Below are 23,027 nucleotides of genomic sequence, written 5' to 3'. Positions count from 1 at the left end.
TTGCGTGAAGCTGAAGACGCTAACGTCTGATTGGCTTAGCCATCTCAAACCAGGAAGTCCGGCGGATTATGGAAAGTAAACAAGATGTCAGGGAGAAGATAGTGGACAAGTAAAGCTTTTAATTGGTGTCCAGGCATAAACTAACCTGCCGGAAGTAATGAATAGTTTCTTAGAGTTGTAAATAATTAAATTTAATTAAAAGTTTTAAGTTTGACACGTCGACATGAGCAGCTGTTCGACCAGCCTGCCTCCTGCAAGACTCTGCAGCCCTCCGCTCACTTCTTCAGTGTTCAGCATGTTGGACACCGCTGCAGAGCAGATGATGGTCCACAAAGATTTCCCAGCTGCGTTTGACACATGCAACGCAGGCCTGGAGAGTCTGTCTAACATGGAGCTAGAGGACAACAGGTGAACGTCTTACCTCATCTGGTTTCACTTGAATGCTGCCTGCAGACTGACTGTGTAATGTCACTGTGTGTTCCTGTGTTTTGTTTGTTTTTGTGTCTCTCCAGATGTGGAGAGTTTAAGGCTGGCTTCTGCATATTAGGGATTCAAGCACTGGCTGAGATGAATCAGTGGCAGGGTGTCCTCTCCTGGGTCCTTCAGCAGTATGAGGAGCAGGAGAAAATACCTGCTAAAATCATGCAGATGTGGTGAGTAGAGCTGAAGCATTTACTTTATTAATTTAGGAGTTGATTGACTCCCAGTTCTCTGGTTCCATCTACTTAATATGTGAGGTTTGGCTGGTTTTCTGTGTTTTATATAGGAGAAATACACAGCACACAACAGAAACACACAGTAGAAACACACAGCACACTATAGAAACACACAGTAGAAATACACAGCACACAGTAGAAATACACAGTAGACATGCACAGTACACAATAAAAATACACTGTAGAAATGCACAGTAGACATACACAGTACACAGTAGAAACACACAGTAGAAATACACAGTAGAAATTCACAGCAGACAGTAGAAATACACAGCACTCAGTAGAAATACAAAGCAGAAATACACAGTATAAATACACAGCACACAGTAGAAATACACAGTGGAAATAAACAGCACTCAGTAGAAATACAAAGCAGAAATACACAGTAGAAATACACAGCACACAGTAGAAATACACAGTAGAAATAAACAGCACACAGTAGAAATACACAGCACACAGTAGAAACACACAGTAGAAATACACAGCACACAGTAGAAATACACAGTAGAAATAAACAGTACACAGTAGAAATACACAGCACTCAGTAGAAATACAAAGCAGAAATACACAGTAGAAATACACAGCACACAATAAAAATACACAATAGACATACACAGTAGAAATACACAGTACACAGTAGAAATACACAGTAGAAATAAACAGCACACAATAAAAATACACAATAGACATACACAGTAGAAATACACAGCACACAATAGAAATACACTGTAGAAATACACAGCACACAATAAAAATACACAATAGACATACACAGTAGAAATACACAGTAGAAATACACAGCACACAATAGAAATACACAGTAGAAATACACAGCACACAATAGAAATACTCTGTAGAAATACACTGTAGAAATACACAGCACACAATAAAAATACACAATAGACATACACAGTAGAAATACACAGCACACAATAGAAATACACAGTAGAAATACACAGCACACAATAGAAATACACAGTAGAAATACACAGCACACAATAGACATACACAGTAGAAATACACAGCACACAATAGAAATACACTGTAGAAATACACTGTAGAAATACACAGCACACAATAGAAATACACTGTAGAAATACACAGCACACAATAGACATACACAATAGACATACACAGTAGAAATACACAGTAGAAATACACAGCACACAATAAAAATACACAATAGACATACACAGCACACAATAGAAATACACAGTAGAAATACACAGCACACAATAGAAATACTCTGTAGAAATACACTGTAGAAATACACAGCACACAATAAAAATACACAATAGACATACACAGTAGAAATACACAGCACACAATAGAAATACACAGTAGAAATACACAGCACACAATAGAAATACACAGTAGAAATACACAGCACACAATAGACATACACAGTAGAAATACACAGCACACAATAGAAATACACAGTAGAAATACACAGCACACAATAGAAATACACAGTAGAAATACACAGCACACAATAAAAATACACAATAGACATACACGGTAGAAATACCTGTCTCCCTCTCCCTCCATCCGTAACCTTGGCATCATCATGGACAGTACTCTTTCATTCGAACAGCACATCAGCCGCCTCACCCAAACTGCTTTCTTCCATCTAAAAAACATTGCCCGCCTCCGCCCACTACTCTCCTTCTCTGCAGCTGAGACTCTCATCCACGCATTTATCACTTCAAGACTGGACTACTGCAACAGCATCCTCTATGGCTCATCTTCCAAAGTCCTCAATAAACTTCAATACATCCAAAACTCTGCTGCCCGCCTCCTCACCCACACCCGCTCCCGTGAACATATCACCCCCGTACTCCAAAACCTTCACTGGCTCCCTGTCCCTCACCGAATCAACTTCAAGCTCCTCCTACTCACCCATAAAGCCCTCCACAACCAGGCCCCTCCCTACCTCATGGACATGCTCCACCACCACACTCCTTCTCGAAACCTCAGATCCTCAGACGCTAACCTTCTCTCACCCCCCCTCAGGACCAAGCACCGTACCTGGGGGGATAGAGCCTTCTCCATTGCTGCCCCCTCCCTCTGGAACTCCCTCCCCAAACACATCCGTGACTGCCCAGACTCATCCACCTTCAAGTCATTACTCAAAACCCACCTCTTCAAACTCGCTTTTCATCTGCACCTGTAGCAGTTTGCTGTACTCAACCTGTTCTCCCAAAAACCTACACAGATCCATATCCTCATACACTGTTCTTTTTACTACATATTTCTCCTCTATCGCACTATGCACTTGAGTTTATGCACCATGCACTTGATTTTATGTATTCTTGTATGTATTCCATTCTTGTAAAGTGTCTTTGAGAGTTTTTAAAAGCGCTGTACAAATAAAATGTATTATTATTATTATTATTATTAAATACACAGTAGAAATACACAGTAGAAATACACAGTAGAAATACACTGTAGAAATACACAGCACACAATAGAAATACACTGTAGAAATACACAGCACACAATAAAAATACACAATAGACATACACAGCACACAATAGAAATACACAGTAGAAATACACAGCACACAATAGAAATACACAGTAGAAATACACAGCACACAATAGAAATACACAGTAGAAATACACAGCACACAATAAAAATACACAATAGACATACACGGTAGAAATACACAGTAGAAATACACAGTAGAAATACACAGTAGAAATACACAGCACACAATAGAAATACACAGTAGAAATACACAGCACACAATAAAAATACACAATAGACATACACGGTAGAAATACACAGCACACAATAAAAATACACAATAGACATACACAGTAGAAATACACAGCACACAATAGAAATACACAGTAGAAATACACAGCACACAATAGACATACACAGTAGAAATACACAGTAGAAATACACAGTAGAAATACACAGCACACAATAGAAATACACAGTAGAAATACACAGCACACAATAAAAATACACAATAGACATACACAGTAGAAATACACAGTAGAAATACACAGCACACAATAGAAATACACAGTAGAAATACACAGCACACAATAGAAATACTCTGTAGAAATACACTGTAGAAATACACAGCACACAATAAAAATACACAATAGACATACACAGTAGAAATACACAGCACACAATAGAAATACTCTGTAGAAATACACTGTAGAAATACACAGCACACAATAAAAATACACAATAGACATACACAGTAGAAATACACAGCACACAATAGAAATACACAGTAGAAATACACAGCACACAATAGAAATACACAGTAGAAATACACAGCACACAATAGACATACACAATAGACATACACAGTAGAAATACACAGCACACAATAGAAATACACTGTAGAAATACACAGCACACAATAGAAATACACTGTAGAAATACACAGTAGAAATACACAACACAATAAAAATACACAATAGACATACACAGTAGAAATACACAGCACACAATAGAAATACACTGTAGAAATACACAGCACACAATAGAAATACACAGTAGAAATACACAGCACACAATAGAAATACACTGTAGAAATACACAACACACAATAAAAATACACAATAGACATACACAGTAGAAATACACAGCACACAATAGAAATACACAGTAGAAATACACAGCACACAGTAGACATACACAGTAGAAATACACAGTAGACATACACAGTAGAAATACACAGCACACAATAGAAATACACAGTAGAAATACACAGCACACAATAAAAATACACAATAGACATACACAGTAGAAATACACAGCACACAATAAAAATACACAATAGACATACACAGTAGAAATACACAGCACACAATAGAAATACACAGTAGAAATACACAGCACACAGTAGACATACACAGTAGAAATACACAGTAGACATACACAGTAGAAATACACAGCACACAATAGAAATACACAGTAGAAATACACAGCACACAATAAAAATACACAATAGACATACACAGTAGAAATACACAGCACACAATAAAAATACACAATAGACATACACAGTAGAAATACACAGCACACAATAAAAATACACAATAGACATATACAGTAGAAATACACAGCACACAGCGGCAGATTGAATATCTTTGGAATTTGTAAACTATCTTACAGTAAAACAAGCGATCTGAAGAAGTTTTTACTGTTTTGCAGTTCTAATTGTGAGAAATATGAGAAATTTGCACTTAACTGAATAACCAGGCCTACAACAGACATGCACGACAGATATTTGGATTTACTTTTCCTTTTAAATACATTAGTGGTGCAACCTAGCTATTATTTTTTTTTAAATAAGGATTTTCTCAGTTAGAAAATTGTCCAAAATGCCCATTATAATTTTATATATTTAATGTTTTATCCTATATAATGAGAAAAACAGCAAATCCGAGAATGCATATTGAATACTATTTCCTCTCTTATTTTGGCAGCATACTTCTGTACTCCAAAGTTGGAGAGCCAGCAGTGATGCAGGAGGCAGCCAGGGTTTGGTTACACTGTCCGGCCAACAGCAGAGCGACGGGGTTCGGGACGGTGGCAGAGCTCTACCTCCTGCACGTCCTCGTCCCTCTCGGACACACAGACGAGGCTGTGGAGCTGATCGTCGGGGAGGTCGGGAGCAATGCGTTCACAGAAGACCAGAAGCTGACGGCGCTGGATGTTGTGGAAGAGAAACAGCGACAGAATCAAGAACAGCCTCTAAATCCAGGAAACAGTCCCAACTCTGAGACGACTGTCTCAAGCCGAGGTCTCACATTTCAGTTCAGCTCTTATGAAATGAATTATCGTAAAGTACAGATGATGAGAGTCTCTGTGATTGTGTTTGTGTCCTACAGGAGCTGTAACCCATAAACTTGAAGCCATGCTCAGGTTCATCTACAGAAAGCTGCTGTTGACCCGCTCCGGCTCGTTCTCTCTGCGAAAAGTCTTCCTGGCTGCCATCCTTCTTTATATGCTTTTTTTTCGACTGGATCCAGGTTGGATTAAATGGCCTTTGTAGTTCAGTTTCACCACAAGGTTTGTTGAAGTATAAAACATTTGATTGGAAATCTTTATGTTCTTTCCCCGCAGCCCTTCCGTCTTCATTCATTTGGATTTCCAAACTTCGTCAGCTGCTCAGACAGATGTGGAGGGCCATGTTTGCACCGTACTATCAGGCTCTCACTCAGAGCAAAGAACTGTAAACAACTGAAACTCACAACAAAATTCAACACCTTTGGTCCCTTTTTCAAGTTATATGAAGATGTGAGAGGCTGATTTATGGCCTGGTTTTTAGTCTTTAGGTTGCACTTCACAAAGCTTTTCCAATAAACTAATCTCAAGTCCTTTCTAACACATCCTGGTGCAGATTGTTTTTCCTGAATCAACTCACTCTTCATCTTTATTTGACCAGGAACGAGTCTCACTGAGATTAAAATCTATTTTACAGTAGTCTCCTCGCCAAAACAGCCACAGGTGCTGTTTTCATATGCACTACTCTTTTGTTGTTTCGTTTGTTTATGAAAAAAAAGTACATGTTTGAAATAAAGATGTCAATCGATCAGTCAATTCTCTGGTGATATGCCGACCACTATAGTTTGTTATTTTAGTTTGACTTCAACAGCTGGCCAATTTTTACATTTTGCACCTTTAAAGCAACATTTTTTGCGATTTGGCGCCCCCAACAGTTTCTCTGAGTGCAACGTCACTGTGTTAAATACAAATCCCAGGTCTGTACCAACTTGTCAGATGTAATGTAGGTAGTGACTACAAACAAAATTCATTACATCATAACAATGTGATGTGTTGAAAACTTGTATGTTGAAGCTAACGCTGTGATCCTACCCTCTCACTGAAGTGACATAGTGGAGAAGCAAGTGAGACAGAGACACTACTCATCAGATATTCAGTATTATCCCATATTTTTCATTTTTCTGATTATCAGTATCTGTGATTTTTCTGTCAGATTGCCCATAAAATAGACTAGTTTTAAAATGTGCTGCTTCTACTCTGATGCAACATCCTCTCACAGAGTGTCCCGCCCAAAACACTATCTGATCGGTAACACGTCACAATTAACAACCTATAAACACTGAGTAATCTGAATCTGCAAAGTAACTAGTAACTAAAGTAGCAAATAAATGTAGCAGAGAAGTATGAAGTAGCAGAAAAAGGAAATGCTCAAGTAAAGTACCTCAAAATTGTACCGAAGAAAAGTACATGAGTAAATGTACTTTGGTTTATTTCATGGCTGCTTGTTTGAAATTTTGACAGAGTTAAATATTTACTTCAAATGAATATCGGTCCCAAATATCAGTTTTCAGTCACCTTGATATAAAAAACAAAAGTAACAGTGTCCAAAAAGGAGCAGGTAGAAGTAAAACTTATATATCCCTACCTCTATCTCACTTTTCTTCTTTTAACTCATATATTATTTCAACAAATTCTCAGTTATTTACAACTAACATACAAACTATCCCCAGTTTATTTGCCACCCAATTAAATAAATAAATAAAAATTCCAGTTTATTTGCAATCCAAACATCCACCCAGTGTTACAAAACACAACCTTTCCTCTTCCACATACCTGCCATAAAATATCTTATCAATATTCAACAATATTCAAATTTACTGAACAGGAAATGAATTACATATTGTAATCTAAAAAAAAGTAACGAGTAACTAAAGCTGTCAGAAAAAAGTAGTGGTGTAAAATATTTAATTATTTTCACCTCTAATGTGTACTTGTACTCGAGTAAATGTAACGTTACATTGCAGCACTGGACAGGCGTTGCCATGACGCATGACAACTTTTAAGTTTCGATTCCAGCAAACGGAAGAGACGAGGCGAACCGAAAGTGAGCGATCAGCTGTGGATGTGTCTGAGGTGTTGTTGACTCTGAGGTGAGAGGAAAACTGCTTTTCTCTCAGTAAACTGTGAAGTGGTCGAGTGTGCGGAAGCTGTGTTTGTGTCCAGACCTTCATCAGCTGAGTGTGAAGTGAAGTCTGCACTGATGTCTTCGGGATCCTGCTGGGGTACAGCTAAACATACTGTGAGGTACTTCTTCGGTAAGTCTGATGATGATGATGATGTGTTATTATATGATCACTCTTGTAATCTAAGTACATTTACTCAAGCACTTGTATTGTCAGTTTATGCTACTTGATCCTTCTACTTTACTCCATGACAGAGAGAAATATTGTACTAGTTACCTTGCCTATAAAAAGGCACTGTTATATATGTAATACATGATGCAATCACTTATATTACATTATATATTTTTAATTAATAGACATTACTTTGTAGAGATCTGTTGTCACTTTGTAAATGTTTTGTATATTGACCATGAATCCATTTATAAAAGCAATAAAAGCCGTAAACATCCAAGGGGGGTGAATACTTTTTATAGGCATTGTCAATACAAACACTATAAGACTATAAGAGATTCAGTAGTGTCAACTTCCCAGCAATCACTAGAAATCAGCTTAATCTAACTAGTTGCAACATTAAAGTGATGCTAACACATATTGCATCACTTTATACCACTAATAAATCCATCATATGTGCAGAAACAACACAAAATCATCTGTACAACATTGTTATTTTAATGTTGTTGATGTTCACAGGTATGAGAGGCCTCACCAACTACTGTCTGTCCTGCTGTGTGAACACTTTACTGCAGACCCTCTCTGCTACCTGGGAACTAGCAGAGCTACTAGACAAGTAAGATCAGCAAGTTGCATGTTCACCAGGTACTTTATGTGTGGCTCCAGTCTTATCCCAGCAACAGTACTGTCCACAAACCATATACACGCTTGTAAAGCAGCACAGATATTCCTTTAATTAAAAAAAGAGAAAATAAACTAATGTAGCTGTAAACAAAGCTGTTTCCTCAGGTGTTAAACATGAAGATATATGATTGTTTATGTATTGGACAAGGTGGGAAATAGCCGGTGCGAGGACGGATGATCGTAACGTCCCCCTGCAGCTGAAGAGAGTCCTCGCAGCCATGATGAGCGACCTCCCTCAGCCCGTTCAACATCACGACTTCCTCCACTGTCTGGACAGAAACTGTGTTCGACGTGAGGAGAAACAAATAGACAGATAAAAGTCTCACATTGATGTGGTTTGTCTCACATCTTCTGACAATGAGAATGTTTTGCAGTTAACATACAGCACGATGCTGACGAGGTGTTCCTCTCCATCCTGAACTTCATACAGCAGCAGATGGATGACAGACGCCTGGTTGGTCTTTAATCATTAATATTCTTTTTGTTTTCACCTGTGAGAGCATCATTTATGTTTAACATTTGTATTTCTCTGCCAGGCTCTTGAAATCCAGGATCTGTACAAGATTTCTCTGGAGACACACGTGCAGTGTTTAGAGTGTTCCTCCGTCCAGACTAAGTCCACCTACCTGCTCAGCCTGCCTCTGCACGTACAGGAAGATAAAAACTCACTGGTGCTGTTTCTTTTTTGTTAAGTTTTTCGCCAAACCTTAGATGAGAACATCAACATCATTATTATGTCTCTCTCTGAGGTCGTACTTACAAGTACTCCTAACTCGACCCTTTTCAGGAAGGCTGCATGTCCTCCTTCTTCGAGCATCAGGAGCTGCGTGGCATAAACTCCATCTTCTGTGCAGAGTGTGAAACGAAGACTCCGTCTAAACAGGTGAGGCTTGGTTTAAATGCTTTCCAGATAGTGTGAACCAACACAGTCAAACGTCTTTTTTCTTTCTCAGGGCGTCAAACTGCTTTCGCTGCCTCATATCCTGTGCATGAGCCTGAAAAGGTTTCGAAATAGCCGTTTTGGCACCCAGAAACTTGACTGCCTGGTCACCTTTCCAGAAACCTTGGACTTCTCTGTGATTGGTCAAGAGGCGTTCTCTTCAGGCTTTGCCCAGGTACGTGTATTTCCTATAAATGATTTGTACATTGTATCTCATGTCATCTACAAGTTTATTTACTCTTCTAGACTGACTGCAAGTACACTCTGCACGCGGTGGTAGTGCACTCTGGTTATGCGATGTTTGGACACTACACTGCCTACGTTCGTCACAGGACGAACCACAGCTGGTACTATGCAGATGACAGCCAAGTAAGACAGGTACGTCCAATCTGACAATATCTGTCTGAAGAGTTGTCTGAAATCGTTTTTTTCTCCACAAAACCATGAACGAAAGGGAAATAATGCTTAAAAGGTGCCATACATAAGAATACGTTACCATGAATTCATACTCCCGACAAATAACTGCAGCGTATCACCAGAGCAACTACTTCCTGCTGCTACCTGTATTCTTTTTATACATCAATCACCGTAGCTACTGTTAGCTTGTTAGCTCAGTTAGCCATGCAGCTAGGCAGACTACAAGGGGAGTGTTTGGAGGAGCTTTGTCTCGGGCTAGCTGGTTAGCATGCTAACTTCAGTAGATATCTCTCTATCACAAAACATGGCCGTCTTTGACACATTCTGTTGATCATTTCAATTAATTTCTGAATGTTTTGAACTAAAATTCTTACATGTTGCATGTTTAACGTTCCCCTGTGATTAATTTGGTCTCTGATTTTCATTCCAACACAGGCTTCCTGGGATGAAGTAAAGGAAACCTATGGAGGGCATTGCAGGTAAATTGCTCAACATCCATTTTTATGTCTGTTCTGTCTTGTAGAGGCTCTTTGGATAAGGGAAGGGTTACGTAGTCTGGACGCAAACATGCAGGTGCTACTAGCAGCCATTTAGCTTAGGCCAGGCTCACACTACAGGAGTATCGGGCAGTTTCACCCCTGGTTTGTGCGTCCTGACAATCTGAGGTCAAACGTGTTTGATATAAAGGATTCAAAATCTGGACATCCGCGATTGTCATTATGTCAGTACTTTCACAACAGCCAATGAGAGAGATATCCTGGAGCAGCTGATGGAGTGCCTCAGGGCTCTGTTCTGGATACTCTTCTCATCTTTCTTCAGGAGGATCTGGTGACATGAAAAATTATGTTTCTCACAATTTCTTTTCTTAAACTTTAACTTAATGATAACAAGTTTGAAGCTGTCACCACTTAAAAATGTCACTGTAATCAACTAAAACTTCAGGAGATACAGCAGTCCACATTTAACCAGCTTCCCTAAATTGGATTCTGGTCTGAAACTTAAACATTTTATGAAATACACTCACTGGCTTTATTGCTTCGGGTTAGATGAGATGATCAATACTAATACTAAGCTAACCATCTTCTGGCTCCAGCCTCTTATTTACAGACCTGAAACTGGTATTGAACTCTTGGCAAGGAAGCGAACAAGCGAGTGTTTTCACCAAAATGTCAAACTGTTCCTTTTAACTTTGAGAAGTAGGAAATGTTTGGAGAACTATTTAGTCTTTTATTTCTTCTCACATTAGCAAATCAAATTCTCTGTGTTCAGCCTCATTAAGAAAATCATCCTTTACCCAAAAACATTTTGCAATACAAAACAACCAAGCCTTCAGCGAAAAGCAACAAAACAACATGTGACTCCAATTTCAGCCTGATTAAACTGGGCTCCAGTTGCTTTTAGAGTTAAATTTAAGATTTTTATTAATAACATTTAAAGCCCTAAATGCTCGTCTCCCGCTGACATCATGCAGCTTTTATCCTCCTACTTGCGGAAACGGCTTTAGATCTTTAGACAAAGCCTGATTGTCTGTTCTCTCAGCGAAGATTAAAGAGTAAAGGTGTTTTTGCCAGCTTTCAAAGTTTTGAACTCTCAAACGGAGGAAATCCGTCTTGTCTGTTAGGTTGTCTTGTCTTTCAACAGCGATTTGCCTCACACCTGGTCATTATATTCTCAGTTTTTATTCCTGTTTATTGTACTGAAATTTTCCTTTTATCCCTTTCCTGCCCTAAATCTGAGAAACACAAGTTGATATTTAATCCTGTCTTGTTTTATAGAAACACAGCATACATGTTGATGTACAGAAGAGGTCCGATGGAGGAGAGACAACAACCTGAAGTTTCTGGCTGAGTGGATGGACGCAGATGAATTCACCTGGGGTCGAGGTGTAATGTAGGGGAATGTAATCATAGGAATATGGGTTCTTATTTGTTATAATAAGTGATTTTATTGTAAATGGTGGATGGTTTTATATTTAATGATCTTTCAGATTGCACACCGGCTCAGTAATTTCTGCCAAACGCCAGTAGATGGCGTTGAAAACTCAAAACAGTGAAGCATTTTCCTTCTTAGACCACACACACTGTGAACACACTCAGTGAGGTTGGTTTGAAGGGAATGCTTAGCTTAGATATTCACTGTTTGAGAGGGGAAATACCTGCCATGGGATTCAGTGCTCATTTTCCTGACACTGCTGGATAATATATGAGTCACTCATGCAGAACAATGAAGTCACTTTTTTTCTCATCTGGGCTGCCAGAAACAACAAGTCATGTCACTCTGATTTTTAAAAGTTGCATTTTCTCGTTACCTGCAGGCCTTTTTTAACATGACTGATTTATAATGACACACCTTGATGATTTTCTCTGCATCATCACCGGCACATCTGAGTGTCTCAGAATGCACGAAAGGAGGTTGAAATGTCGCAGTTTCAGCCACACTGCTTCAACGCTCGGTCTCTGAAGTTCCCACTCGCCTCGCCAAGAGTCGGGGGACCGTGTGAAATGGTGCCTATGTGCTGCAGAGCTCTGACAGAATGGAACATGTCTGCACAGTGCCACAGGCAGCAGGGCCTCATGCTTAGTCATCTCGCTGCCATGTAGCACAGGCGCAGCTCTCCGTATAGGGGGTATCTTCCTCCCACATTCAAATCAAAGACCAGATCTAGATGTCGTATATTACGTGTTCAGATTTGAGTCAGTGTCGCACATATGGTTAGATGTTTAACATTGATTTTGTGGCAGGAGATTTTATCTTTTCCTCTGACTTGTACACAGTAAGACGCTGACATTGCAAACAGTGATGCCGACAATAAAGATTATTGACATTTACTGAATGAAAGTTAGCATTTCTACATGATTAGCTAACATCAGTGGATGGATTTTAAAAGCAATATCATGCATTATTATCCGTTACATAATACCAGCGGTGGAAGGGCTCCGATCATTCAATTAAAGCAGCTATAATTAGTATTTTCATATTAACAGCGGATCAAACAACTACTTGTATTGTGAAAGGTATCACTCACTGCAGTTCGCTTCAGCTGTTTGATGTTTTTCAGCTCATTGTTTTGGTTTTCCGGGCCAAAACTTTTATTGTCCTGGCTCACTTTCATTGCTTTGTTTCAGCTGTTGAGCTGAAGTTTGAAATGTTCAGATTTATTTCCACCAAAAATAAATTGGTTTGAAATAAGCAAACAAAAAAAATGCTGCATCCTGTTTTATTTAAAATGGTTACGGTCAAAACCGATTCGGTAATAATGTCCAGAACCAGATCTAATTTGATGGAAAGTTAGCGTTAACTGGTGAACAAAGTGGAGCATTTAGCAGTTAAATAACCAAATATTTCCTTTAGTCGGCTGGTGGAGACAAAAAACACGAGCTAAAGATTTAATATTTGACTTTGATTCATCAGGTGGACAGAAAAAAGACTCCAAGTCAATGCTAACGTCGCTCTGCGTCTGCTGGATGTGTACATATTTAACTGTTTGTGAATAAATAAAAAGTTAAAAGTTGGAAATATGTCATTGCTGTGTTCACAGCTTGTTTCTGCTGCCCCCAAGTGGCCAAAAAAATCAGTCATTACAGGCGTAAATAAAGTATTTTCAGCAAAAAGTATGAAAAGTAAAAGTACTCATAATGCTCAACAACTTAAGTGTCTTACATTGTGATATACTGGATATTGTAATATGTGATTACACTGGTGGAAAGTAACTAAATACATTTATTATGGTACTGTATTACAATTTTGAGGTACTTTATACTTCTACTCCACTATATTTTTTTAATAGGAATATTGTATTTTTTGATGGAGGTGGAGATCATTTAACTATTTTAATACTGTTGGGTAGTTTAATCTATAAAATAACATTTTATTAGTTGATTATATAAATCTGCAAGTTAATTATTTATATATATTATGTAAAAATGTACCTCAGTATCGTGCTTATGTACAGTAAATGTGCCTAGTAACAGGTGTGTTTGTATTAAAAAGCACATGTGGTGTATGTATCACCGTTATCCAGACTGATGATCCGCTCTCCATCTCCAAAGGTCTGATTCTTCTCTTTGTATGGTGTTGATTAATAATTCACGTAGTATCGCCATGTGCTCAGGGGTATGTCAGACGAGCACCTGTCCAACACCACCTTGACACTGACCACATCACAGGCGCTAACAATGCAATGGTATGACATGGGAAGCCCGCCCCGAGGTCACATAAATAAAGTCTGACTGAACGTCTGGATGTCTTCTTTTTTCAAGCACGTGTCGCTGATGCATGAGCTCTTTGTCTCTATTGTTTGTGGTTGAGCTCTGGCTGTATGTGGTTACCAAGACACTTTATGGCAGGTCTTAATCTCTGCAGTTTATCTTTCGCTCTTTATCATGGTCAGGTGTTTGCCAAGGACGCCTTATGCTGCATTGTTCTGGCATATCATTTCTGCAGCAGGGATAGTGATTGACACAATAAATCAGTAAAACCACAACTGTAGCAGATGGTGTGAACAGTAGGCACGTAGGCAATAGCAGAAGTGATGATTTTCCTGAGGCTTTTCAGTGTGGCAACACTTAAAGTTGTTTTCTTTGGAGAATATTTTCGAGGTTCATTAATGCTTTCTAGTCTTTGTTGATGTGTGTTTACCAGTTACTAGGTGAGCACACCACTGTGATGCATCTAGGAGAAAATGGAATTTGGCTATTTGAGAAGCACTCTTAAATTTTCCCTTTTTTGTGAGGATTTTACAGGCTTAGATAAATGCCTGCGTCTGACTTGAGTTTTTTCGAAAGTGACAGTCAGCCACCAAGTATTCCAACTCTCTGTCTGTTTGACGATGATCACCAATTATGTCATTTCACATCAAACAATAGCCGCATGCTGCCAAGAGCAAAGCAGTAAAGGCAAACTAACAGAATCAAAGGTTGTAACGCCCTCATTTTATGCCTTAATGGCGCTTTTGTCAGTTGATCATCCACATGGAGAGCCGATGTCACGCCCCTTCCGGTCGACCCCATGGGACCTTATTTCAGAAAAAACTTTGCATGGCAGCGAACGGAGAGAAGCTTGAATTGTGCCATGAACTACATGTGATGTTTGGCAAGTTAAAAGATAATTTTCCAACACAATAAAGTCACAGTTCGTCCTAAATTAAGTAAAATATCATCCAGTTTCGTGTTGAACTGCTCAGTGAACTACATCGACCCGCTCAACACACGTCATCAACATTAATGTCCCATTTAGCATTTATTGCAATAACTTTGGTGACAGCTCAACTTTTCTTCTGGTGACCTATGACCAAATACCTGCAAAACTAATGACTGCTTTGCTAATTAGCAAATGTTAGCACGCTAGCTAGGATGTTAGACATGATAAACATGATATCAGGTTAATATAGGCCAAAGTGTGCTAGCATCGTCACTGAGCATACTCACATTAGCATTTAGCTCCAACCACAGCTGTGTTAGCCTTCTACAGCCTCACAGAGCTGCTAGCATGGCTGTAGATTAATTTTATTCAGGTGAGCTAAAAGATTGTCAACAAACATACATAAATCCTAAAAAATGTAGGTCAACTTCTCTCTGACTGTGGCTAATTATCACACTGTGTAAGTAGAGAATATCAACCAGCATGTTGTCTATTTTAACAAAACTAGCTTGTGCCATGCATTATATTAAATTTATATCAAAGACATTGTAATGTAACTGTATGCAGTGCATTTCAACGTGATTTAAAAATGGCAATAGTCGAGGCCTACTGCTTCCCTGTTGAGCTAGTTAGCTTTAGCAGGAGCTTCTCTAGGTTTTCTTCTCTATCATTTATTGCTATATTGCCTGTATTTATGCTAAAAAAACAGTGACCAAGATGTAAGATCATAAAACTTGTGTTTTAGTTTTAGCCATGACTGTTTATGTTTGCGTGCAGGAGGCCTAACTGTAGCTCACGTCTTTTAGTTTTGTTGTTACTGCAATTTTAACACGCCGGTTTCATGGAAATTATACTTTTGTATGGCATGAAAACTCTTTATATGGTAAAGAGACTAAAGTTACTGCATTCAGTGTGTTCTGGCTCAGCAGGGCAGTGTGGGAGCTGTCTGTGTCATTCAGAATTTACAGGTTTCATTTTCTGGTTTTATTTTTACAGCCTTAAAAAGGAAGTTATTATGCACCGTCTCTACACAGTTCCTCCTTTCTTTCTGCACAGGACAGATATTGTGAATGGCGGCTGGGTCTTGCATGTTAAAAGCTCCCCGATGAGATGACTGTGCAGGAAGACGACCCTTTAACAAGCCCTGCGCTGACTGCACCTCATCTGTTTTAATCTGACCTTTTAAACAGCAAATTCCAGGACGCTTCTAGGGTGGCAGCTCAAGCTCATACCGCTATCTTTTGGTTATATAATGAGGTTTCAAATAGGAAATGATTCTCTGCATGTCCGACGTGCAGGCCTGGTGACCATGGTGAAGTCTGCTTTTGTAAATAGCAAACAAGAGCCGAAGGCAAATGTCTGCTGCATGACTTAGATTTTTCCACTCGTGTTGAAAAAAATTGGTAAATCAGATAAACGAGGACAGCACTGAAAAAGTGCCCACATATTTCTTCATAAGAAGAAAATCATAATTTAAATGAAGTGAATCCAGAAGTAGATCCTGATTGTAGCAATCGTGGAGGGTTTGTTTGATCTGATTTGATTTGCGACCTGTTATACCTATAATTTCAAAATGGCTGCTCTCGGCTCGTAATGAGACCACAGCGGTAAGCGTTTTCTCGACGCATACGTTGGTCTGTGAATATACTGTAGTTTGAGTCCGCTGGAATTTGTAGTATGAGCGGCCGTGTCGGGGATGAAGCCTTATCTTTCCCCTGTGAGTTCATAAAATTTCCTCTCTGGTGGGAGAAAGGGGAGTCTGGTCAACACAAAGTTTGCCTCTCTTCATGTGATCAAGTCTTCCTCCCTGAGACTCTTGGCAGTCTGCGCATAATAAACAGAACATCTGCTGAATTTTCTAGGAAAAGGGATGTCGAAGAGTCAAACTGCTCTAAGTGAACAGACAAGAAAACGTGCGGTTCAGATTTGGTTTGGACCAGAGCTGATTTTTGAGGTCGATTCGCTTTGATTTTTGACTCAAAATACCAAGTGGCACTACTATTTAGTGGCTAATCTTGGTTATTTTTCAGGTTATTTATATTTATTACGAAGTGGACATCCAGTGGAGAGGATCTGACAGCGTGTTACAGATGTTGGTTCTCACAGGAGGTGAGCGGAGGGCCCCTCGGTAATTGTGCTCATGACATGCAGGGGTTATTTGACCTGATGCCCCACCCTTGTCTTCATAGCTCTGTCGTTACCCTTCAGTTAGCGCCTTATCTCAGCTCCTTATCATCAGACTCAGGATCCAGAGAAGATCAGCCGTCGTCTCAGAAGCCGGGCTGCTCGGGTTACAGGTGAAATGGCTTTACTGACGGGCCGGGGTAACTGTCTGTCTCTCCGCCTGTGAGCGAGCTCCTGCTCTGACATGTACACCACCATGTTTCTCCACACCGGTGGCCCCTCCACTGGTCCCACCAGGGTGGATATCTATTTTTATTTATAATGTGATTTAATAATGGTTATGCGGTGTTGTGCATCAGCTGCAGAATCACAACTGAATGCCACAAAAGTGAAGATTAACATCTCGGGAAAGAAAAACTCATCAAAACATTATCTGATCATAATAAATCCTCATCTTCACATGGCACCCCTCAAATTAAAACCCTCCTTCAGCTGTCTCCGACTGTACTGGAATGACAGGAATTGCACCTTGAGGCTAACCGCTGCCTCGCCGTTCCAGCGCTCAGTTAGCGATAAGCTCACAACAACCTGTAAACTGCTGCAGACACACATTTCAGCTGTGCCTGTGTATGCGTGCCAATCAGTTGCTACATCAGTGCTCCAGTTAATGATTTGTACAGTAGAAGAAAAACCTGACAGAGGGAGAACTTAGAGCGAAACTGGCCTAGATGCAAACAATGTCGTCTTTTTTTTTTCACTTCTCCTCGGTGCACCTTGCCATGTTAAAGAGACTTGACCCGGGTGCTGCTGCTCACTCGCTCTGTAATATGGGGCTGGGCACCTTGAGAAGTGAGCTATCCATTGTCAAACCTCTTTGACCTGCTCTCTCCTTCAGCCTCTCCTATTTCCGCACAAAGACTCTCTAATGCCAGGTAGCTGGCGCTGGCATTCCTGTTGCATTCCACCATGGGGAAGTTGCTGGGATCAGGATGAAAAATGCCTGAAACAAAGGCCTACTCTCATTCACAGGGTTTAGGGTTCTGTGGGAAAGTCCAGGCTGGACAGAGGTTGGATGGCAGAGGAATGCGAAGCGGGGCATAGCTCACACAGTCTCTACGGCACAGACGCAAAGACACATTGACAAGGTGGAGGTCTTCTTACACAGAGGGGAGTCAGAGCTCATGAAAGAGGATGATAGGAACCAGGCTAGCTGCAGTTTATCCCTCATTTATTGTGTTTACAGACATCCACTCTGCAGACATGATGGGGTGAGAAGCTCGGTCCGTAACCCACAAACGTGACACTTTCCATTGCATCTTTTTCCGGGATTATTGCCTTTTGTTCAGCAGCATCAGTAAAGAGAGATGTAATGCAATAAAGCAGTGGTTCCCGACGATTTTGGAAAAAGTTCTGGGAAATATTCTTCTACGCTTTGCGGTGGAGATTTAAATGAGAAGATTGATACCACACTCGTAACTGTAGCCAGTTAGCCAAACATTTCCAACAACCAGCACCTCTGAAGCCAAATTAACATGTTATTAGTTTTGTTAGTGTGAATATTACAACAGCAGGTTACGTGCAGGTCTGTTTCTTGGCTCCAGAGCTGGAAAGTAACAAAGTACAAATACTTTGTTACTGTACTCAAGTAGATTTTTCAGGTATCTACTTCACTTGGCAACTTTTTACTTTATTTCCTTTATTTATTTTAACACAAATATCTGCACTCTCTACTCCCTGCATCTTGAAAACAGGCTCGTTACTTTCAATTATCTCAATTATTTTTATTTTGCGTCATTGCACGCAGCCTTCCCAACATCACAAGACTGATTTCAACCTATCAGGTGGCTGTATCCGCCTGTATTTTCTTATGATCTCAGTTTGTTTCTGCTCGGGACGCTTAACCAACCCAAAATGTCTGAATTTGACGTCCTGGGAACGAGACTCAACAATCAGCTATCTTTGCGGTGCGTTTAGGAACAGCTCGGACAAATCCTACCTTTAAGTTTGAATTATATTAATATGACGATAAGCTTTGCACAGAAATGGCCGGTACAGAGGGAAACTTTTTACTTATACACTTCAGAGCCTGTACTTGATTACTTTTTCTTAAGTAAAGCAGTTGAATCAGTACTTTTAAACAAGTGTGTGTACTTCTGCTTAAGTAAAGAATGTGTGCACTGGCTGACTGATTAGAAACTTCCGCCATTTGACTGGCAAATGCCTGACAGCCAAGAAACGGTCGGTCAGGTTTTCACTGTGTTGCTTTAGAGGTGCTGTAAGCTGCGTGTACTGTAGTTACCATTTGACGCAGCTGTGGCTATCTGCTTCCTCTTGTTTCCAGCCTCTGTGATAATAAGCCAAGCTAACCGGCTGCTGGCTGTAGCCTAATATTTACCTGACAGATATGAAAAAGAGCTTGAGCTACTTATCTAACTCTCTGCCATGAAAGCAAACAAGCGTCAAACTATTCCTTTAACTTGAAACTGACTTGTGATTCATTCAAATCAAAATAGACTTTTTGCGGATTTTTTGAGCACTAAAGAGGTAAAGCAGTATTTCACAAGAAGAAGAAAAAAGCAAAAGATTAGAGAAGGGTTTTAAAAACAAGACAAATATCTGTTTTTACTCTCTCTTTAATCGTCTTGTGACCTCTTAGATACTTCTCCCGTTTGTAAAGGTTTGAAGTCCATTCCTTTACCACCTCATGCTGAGGTTAAGTGCCTGACCTCACTTCACCCACCCTCCCCTGAGTCGAATCTGAACCTCGGCTTGTGAAGGTTTAGAGAGGAATTTACTGTCAAAGCCTTTTCCCTCTCCCGCAACAAATACCAACAGATATTCCCTGATAATGCATCTTCAGCTACGAGGGAGAGAAAGACGCTAAGATGAGCAACATTTAAGGTACTTTAAAATGGAGCTTTTCGAAGGCCAGATCCTTCATATGTTAGTGGGATTTAATGATCACAGACGATTATTATTATTGTTATTTTTAACCATATTTGCAGTAGAGATTCATGGTCCCCAGAGGATGAATCCCAACTACTTTTGGGTAAACAAAATTTTGTTTGAAACATTAAAAAACACAAAAATTATCAACATAATCTGACGAAATTGCAGTTTCATCATTAAGTCAAACACTATGTACTGTGTTGCTTAGATATCTAGTGAAGTTAACATGCTAACCAGCTAGCTCCAGCCCGCCCTGTCTCATAACACCGCTCTGAACTCCCAGTCTGGACCGCAAGCTGCACGTCTAACTGAGCTAACTACAGTTAGCAGCAGTCAGCGGTTACTCTGCTTATTGTTTGGAGTGGCTGGCCAATTCTTACATATTGCAGCTTTACATTCCACTGTACTTTTTCAAGTAGGAGCTCGGAAATGTTCGAGTTAGCATGTTAGCATGCTGATGTTAGCCAAAAGGCACTGCTCTCAGTGCAGCCTCACAGAGGCCGTCAGCATGGCTGTAGACTCTGAGTTCAGTTTTGTGCAGCTCCACACGTGTTGAACTTTGAAATACATATACCTGCAGTATATATCTGAATGTATACGCAGCTACAACAATGCTAAACTCAGCGGTTTGCATTCCACTAAACACAACTAACCACACAACAACCTGCAGATCAAACCGAGACAACCATAGATCTGCTGTCAAACAGGGAGACTTCCTGAGTATTGTCAGTATGAATGGCATCAGTGAAAAAACTCTGCAATTTCCACATTTCACACATAACTAGCAGCTTGTTTTTCCTGTAAACAAAGCCTATCTCTCCATGTCGATGAATGCTGACAGTTGTTGATAAACCTTTTTCCTCGAGGTCTTTGTCCGATTCTTTTTCTCATGAAGATAAAATCACAGACGAGCACACCTAAACAGTAAAAGCTGCGATTTGTTTATACTCTGAGCTGTGGCCGGCTATCAGATCGGGGCTATATATCATCTCCAGAGTCCATACGTAGTGTGCGGTTGTGGGGCGTTGGAGATGGAGCATGAGGGGAAATGAGAGGAGATCTGTCGCAGCCCACATGCCCCTTCAGTTTCTCTGATGTGGCTTTAAGACTTCCGATGAAATGCAAGGCCTTCTGGGATAGCACTTAAGTGGTCTCCAGAGTTTTGCGAGCGTGTGTTTTCGAGTGTGAACGAGAGCCTGTAGCTCACTGTGTCTCAGTTAGTGGTAACCTTTCTCCTATGATATGTGAGGACGCCGTTGGCAGACTGCGGCTTTTCAAAAGAATGAGGGAGTGCCGCTACAAACGAAAGGCCACAGCAAACTATAACACACAGGTGATTTTCTAAAGGGTAGGGCACGTTGATAACAACGTTTTGCCTCTGTAACCTCACTTCCGCCTGACATTACTGCTGTTTTCTCATGGCCTCTTATCAATCTTATGCAAACAAGGTGCTCTGGCTCATGAGATTAACAGTGAGCTATTATCCTTGCTATCTCCTGTGATCCATTAGGGACTACTTTAAAGGATAATAAGTGAGTTAAGATGAGGGAAAATGTTAATGTTCAGGGATATTTAAAACCATTTTTTTTTTTTTTTTATGCTTTCCTGCTTTTCGTTAAGTGAATAAGGCTGCTGGGAGGCCCTGCCCCTCTCATCTGCAGCCTGTTATGGCGGAGCGGGAGGATGACATCATATTGGTCTCGGAGCGGCGGCTGGTAATTGGCCCGCTCTCCTCCTCCAGCGGCACGGGCCAAACAGAACACACAAGTGGAGCCAGGCAATGCAAGTCAGATGCACCGGGTTTTTCCAGAGTGGCTGGTGGGGCCTCAGTGCAGACTGAGAGCCAAGAGGCCTCGGAGAGGGGTGCACCGATCCAACTGTAAATGTCAGAAATGAATGAAGGGCCTCAACTCAAAATGAAATCTGATATAATGCGCCCCAGGCCAGCCTGTTTGATCTGCTGTACAATCCGCTGCTGTAGTCGTCTGGATAACTGCGCCTATTCTCCATGATATGACACTGCAAAAGCGTTTTCATGTGGAAGTTTCTGCGAGAGCCAACGTCAATGAGCTCTCAGCCCACACAAAGTTCCATTACAGTGAGGCTGAACTGCTGCACCTCTGGGCTGCAGAGGAGCCACAGCCAGTGACTGTAATATTAAAGATCACTGCGCAATCTCTCAGTTCTGAAGGAGTTCACATGCCTCGCAATGCGGATGCATTACTGATGATAGATGATGTAAAGCTCCACAAGGCATCATTCTGAAATTCCTCGCACATGTGAATAATGGCCAGAGGATGAAACATCTGGAAATAAGATTAAAACCTCTGCAGGTTCAGATGTGTGGACAAAAAAAAAAAAAATCTCATCAGCAGGACAATAGCATGCAAAACATCTTATCTCATTAGTTTTTTAAGCTGCGTTTTTGATGTGGCAACATGAGTAAAGGCCTAATTAGTTGCAGTGGATGATGATGTGTGAAGGAGACCTGGTTCTACCCCGTGGCCAGTCTCTCACACAGCAGGCTGGGCCGAGATGTTGGATACCTCTTTTCTAATAAAGCGCAGTCTTTATCTTTTATAGAGGCTGCTCAGTCATACCACCATGTTTCCTGCTATGTGGTGGTTGCACACACAAAAAAAAAACCTGAGGTGTGCTGATCTTCTGATTACATAGGCGGAGCATTACATAAAACTCTGTTATCATCTAAAAGAACAGTTGTGAGAACACGTTTGGTATCTAAAGCCTGTGTGGGAAAACATGCGTTCCTGTTGTGTCAAAAGAGGGTGCAGTGCTCGGCGTGTTGGCACGTGCCCGCGCGCCTGTCTGTTGCCCATTGTTGTTTCCCCACATTAGTGACAGATAGATGGGTGTAAGTCGTGAAAACAGAAGGAGCTCGTAGGTGGTGAGAACATCAGAGTTCCCGTCACGGACGAGATGCAA

At 40.5% G+C, this 23,027-nt stretch overlaps 2 protein-coding genes across 2 annotated transcripts; both read left to right on the top strand.

Annotated features, from left to right (window-relative positions):
- Positions 1–69: 69 nt before the first annotated feature.
- Positions 70–6,235, top strand: pex26 (peroxisomal biogenesis factor 26). Its single transcript, XM_073480786.1, has 5 exons — positions 70–408; positions 513–653; positions 5,177–5,493; positions 5,582–5,722; positions 5,817–6,235. Exons 1-5 carry the CDS (start codon positions 224–226, stop codon positions 5,927–5,929), a joined length of 897 nt encoding a protein of 298 aa, XP_073336887.1. The 5' UTR covers positions 70–223; the 3' UTR covers positions 5,930–6,235.
- A 1,335-nt stretch (positions 6,236–7,570) lies between these two features.
- usp18 (ubiquitin specific peptidase 18) lies at positions 7,571–14,114 on the top strand. The gene is made up of 10 exons (XM_073481045.1): positions 7,571–7,792; positions 8,351–8,447; positions 8,664–8,806; positions 8,890–8,969; positions 9,052–9,186; positions 9,303–9,398; positions 9,469–9,630; positions 9,702–9,833; positions 10,308–10,351; positions 11,648–14,114. The coding sequence occupies exons 1-10, from the start codon at positions 7,738–7,740 to the stop codon at positions 11,718–11,720; spliced, it is 1,017 nt and encodes a 338-aa protein (XP_073337146.1). The 5' UTR covers positions 7,571–7,737; the 3' UTR covers positions 11,721–14,114.
- Positions 14,115–23,027: the final 8,913 nt, after the last annotated feature.

This window comes from Pagrus major, chromosome 14 (genome assembly GCF_040436345.1).
Source record: "Pagrus major chromosome 14, Pma_NU_1.0".
NCBI classification, from domain to species: domain Eukaryota; kingdom Metazoa; phylum Chordata; class Actinopteri; order Spariformes; family Sparidae; genus Pagrus; species Pagrus major.
Note: the sequence above shows the minus strand (reverse complement) of the source record. Positions and strands in the feature narration are given on the sequence as shown.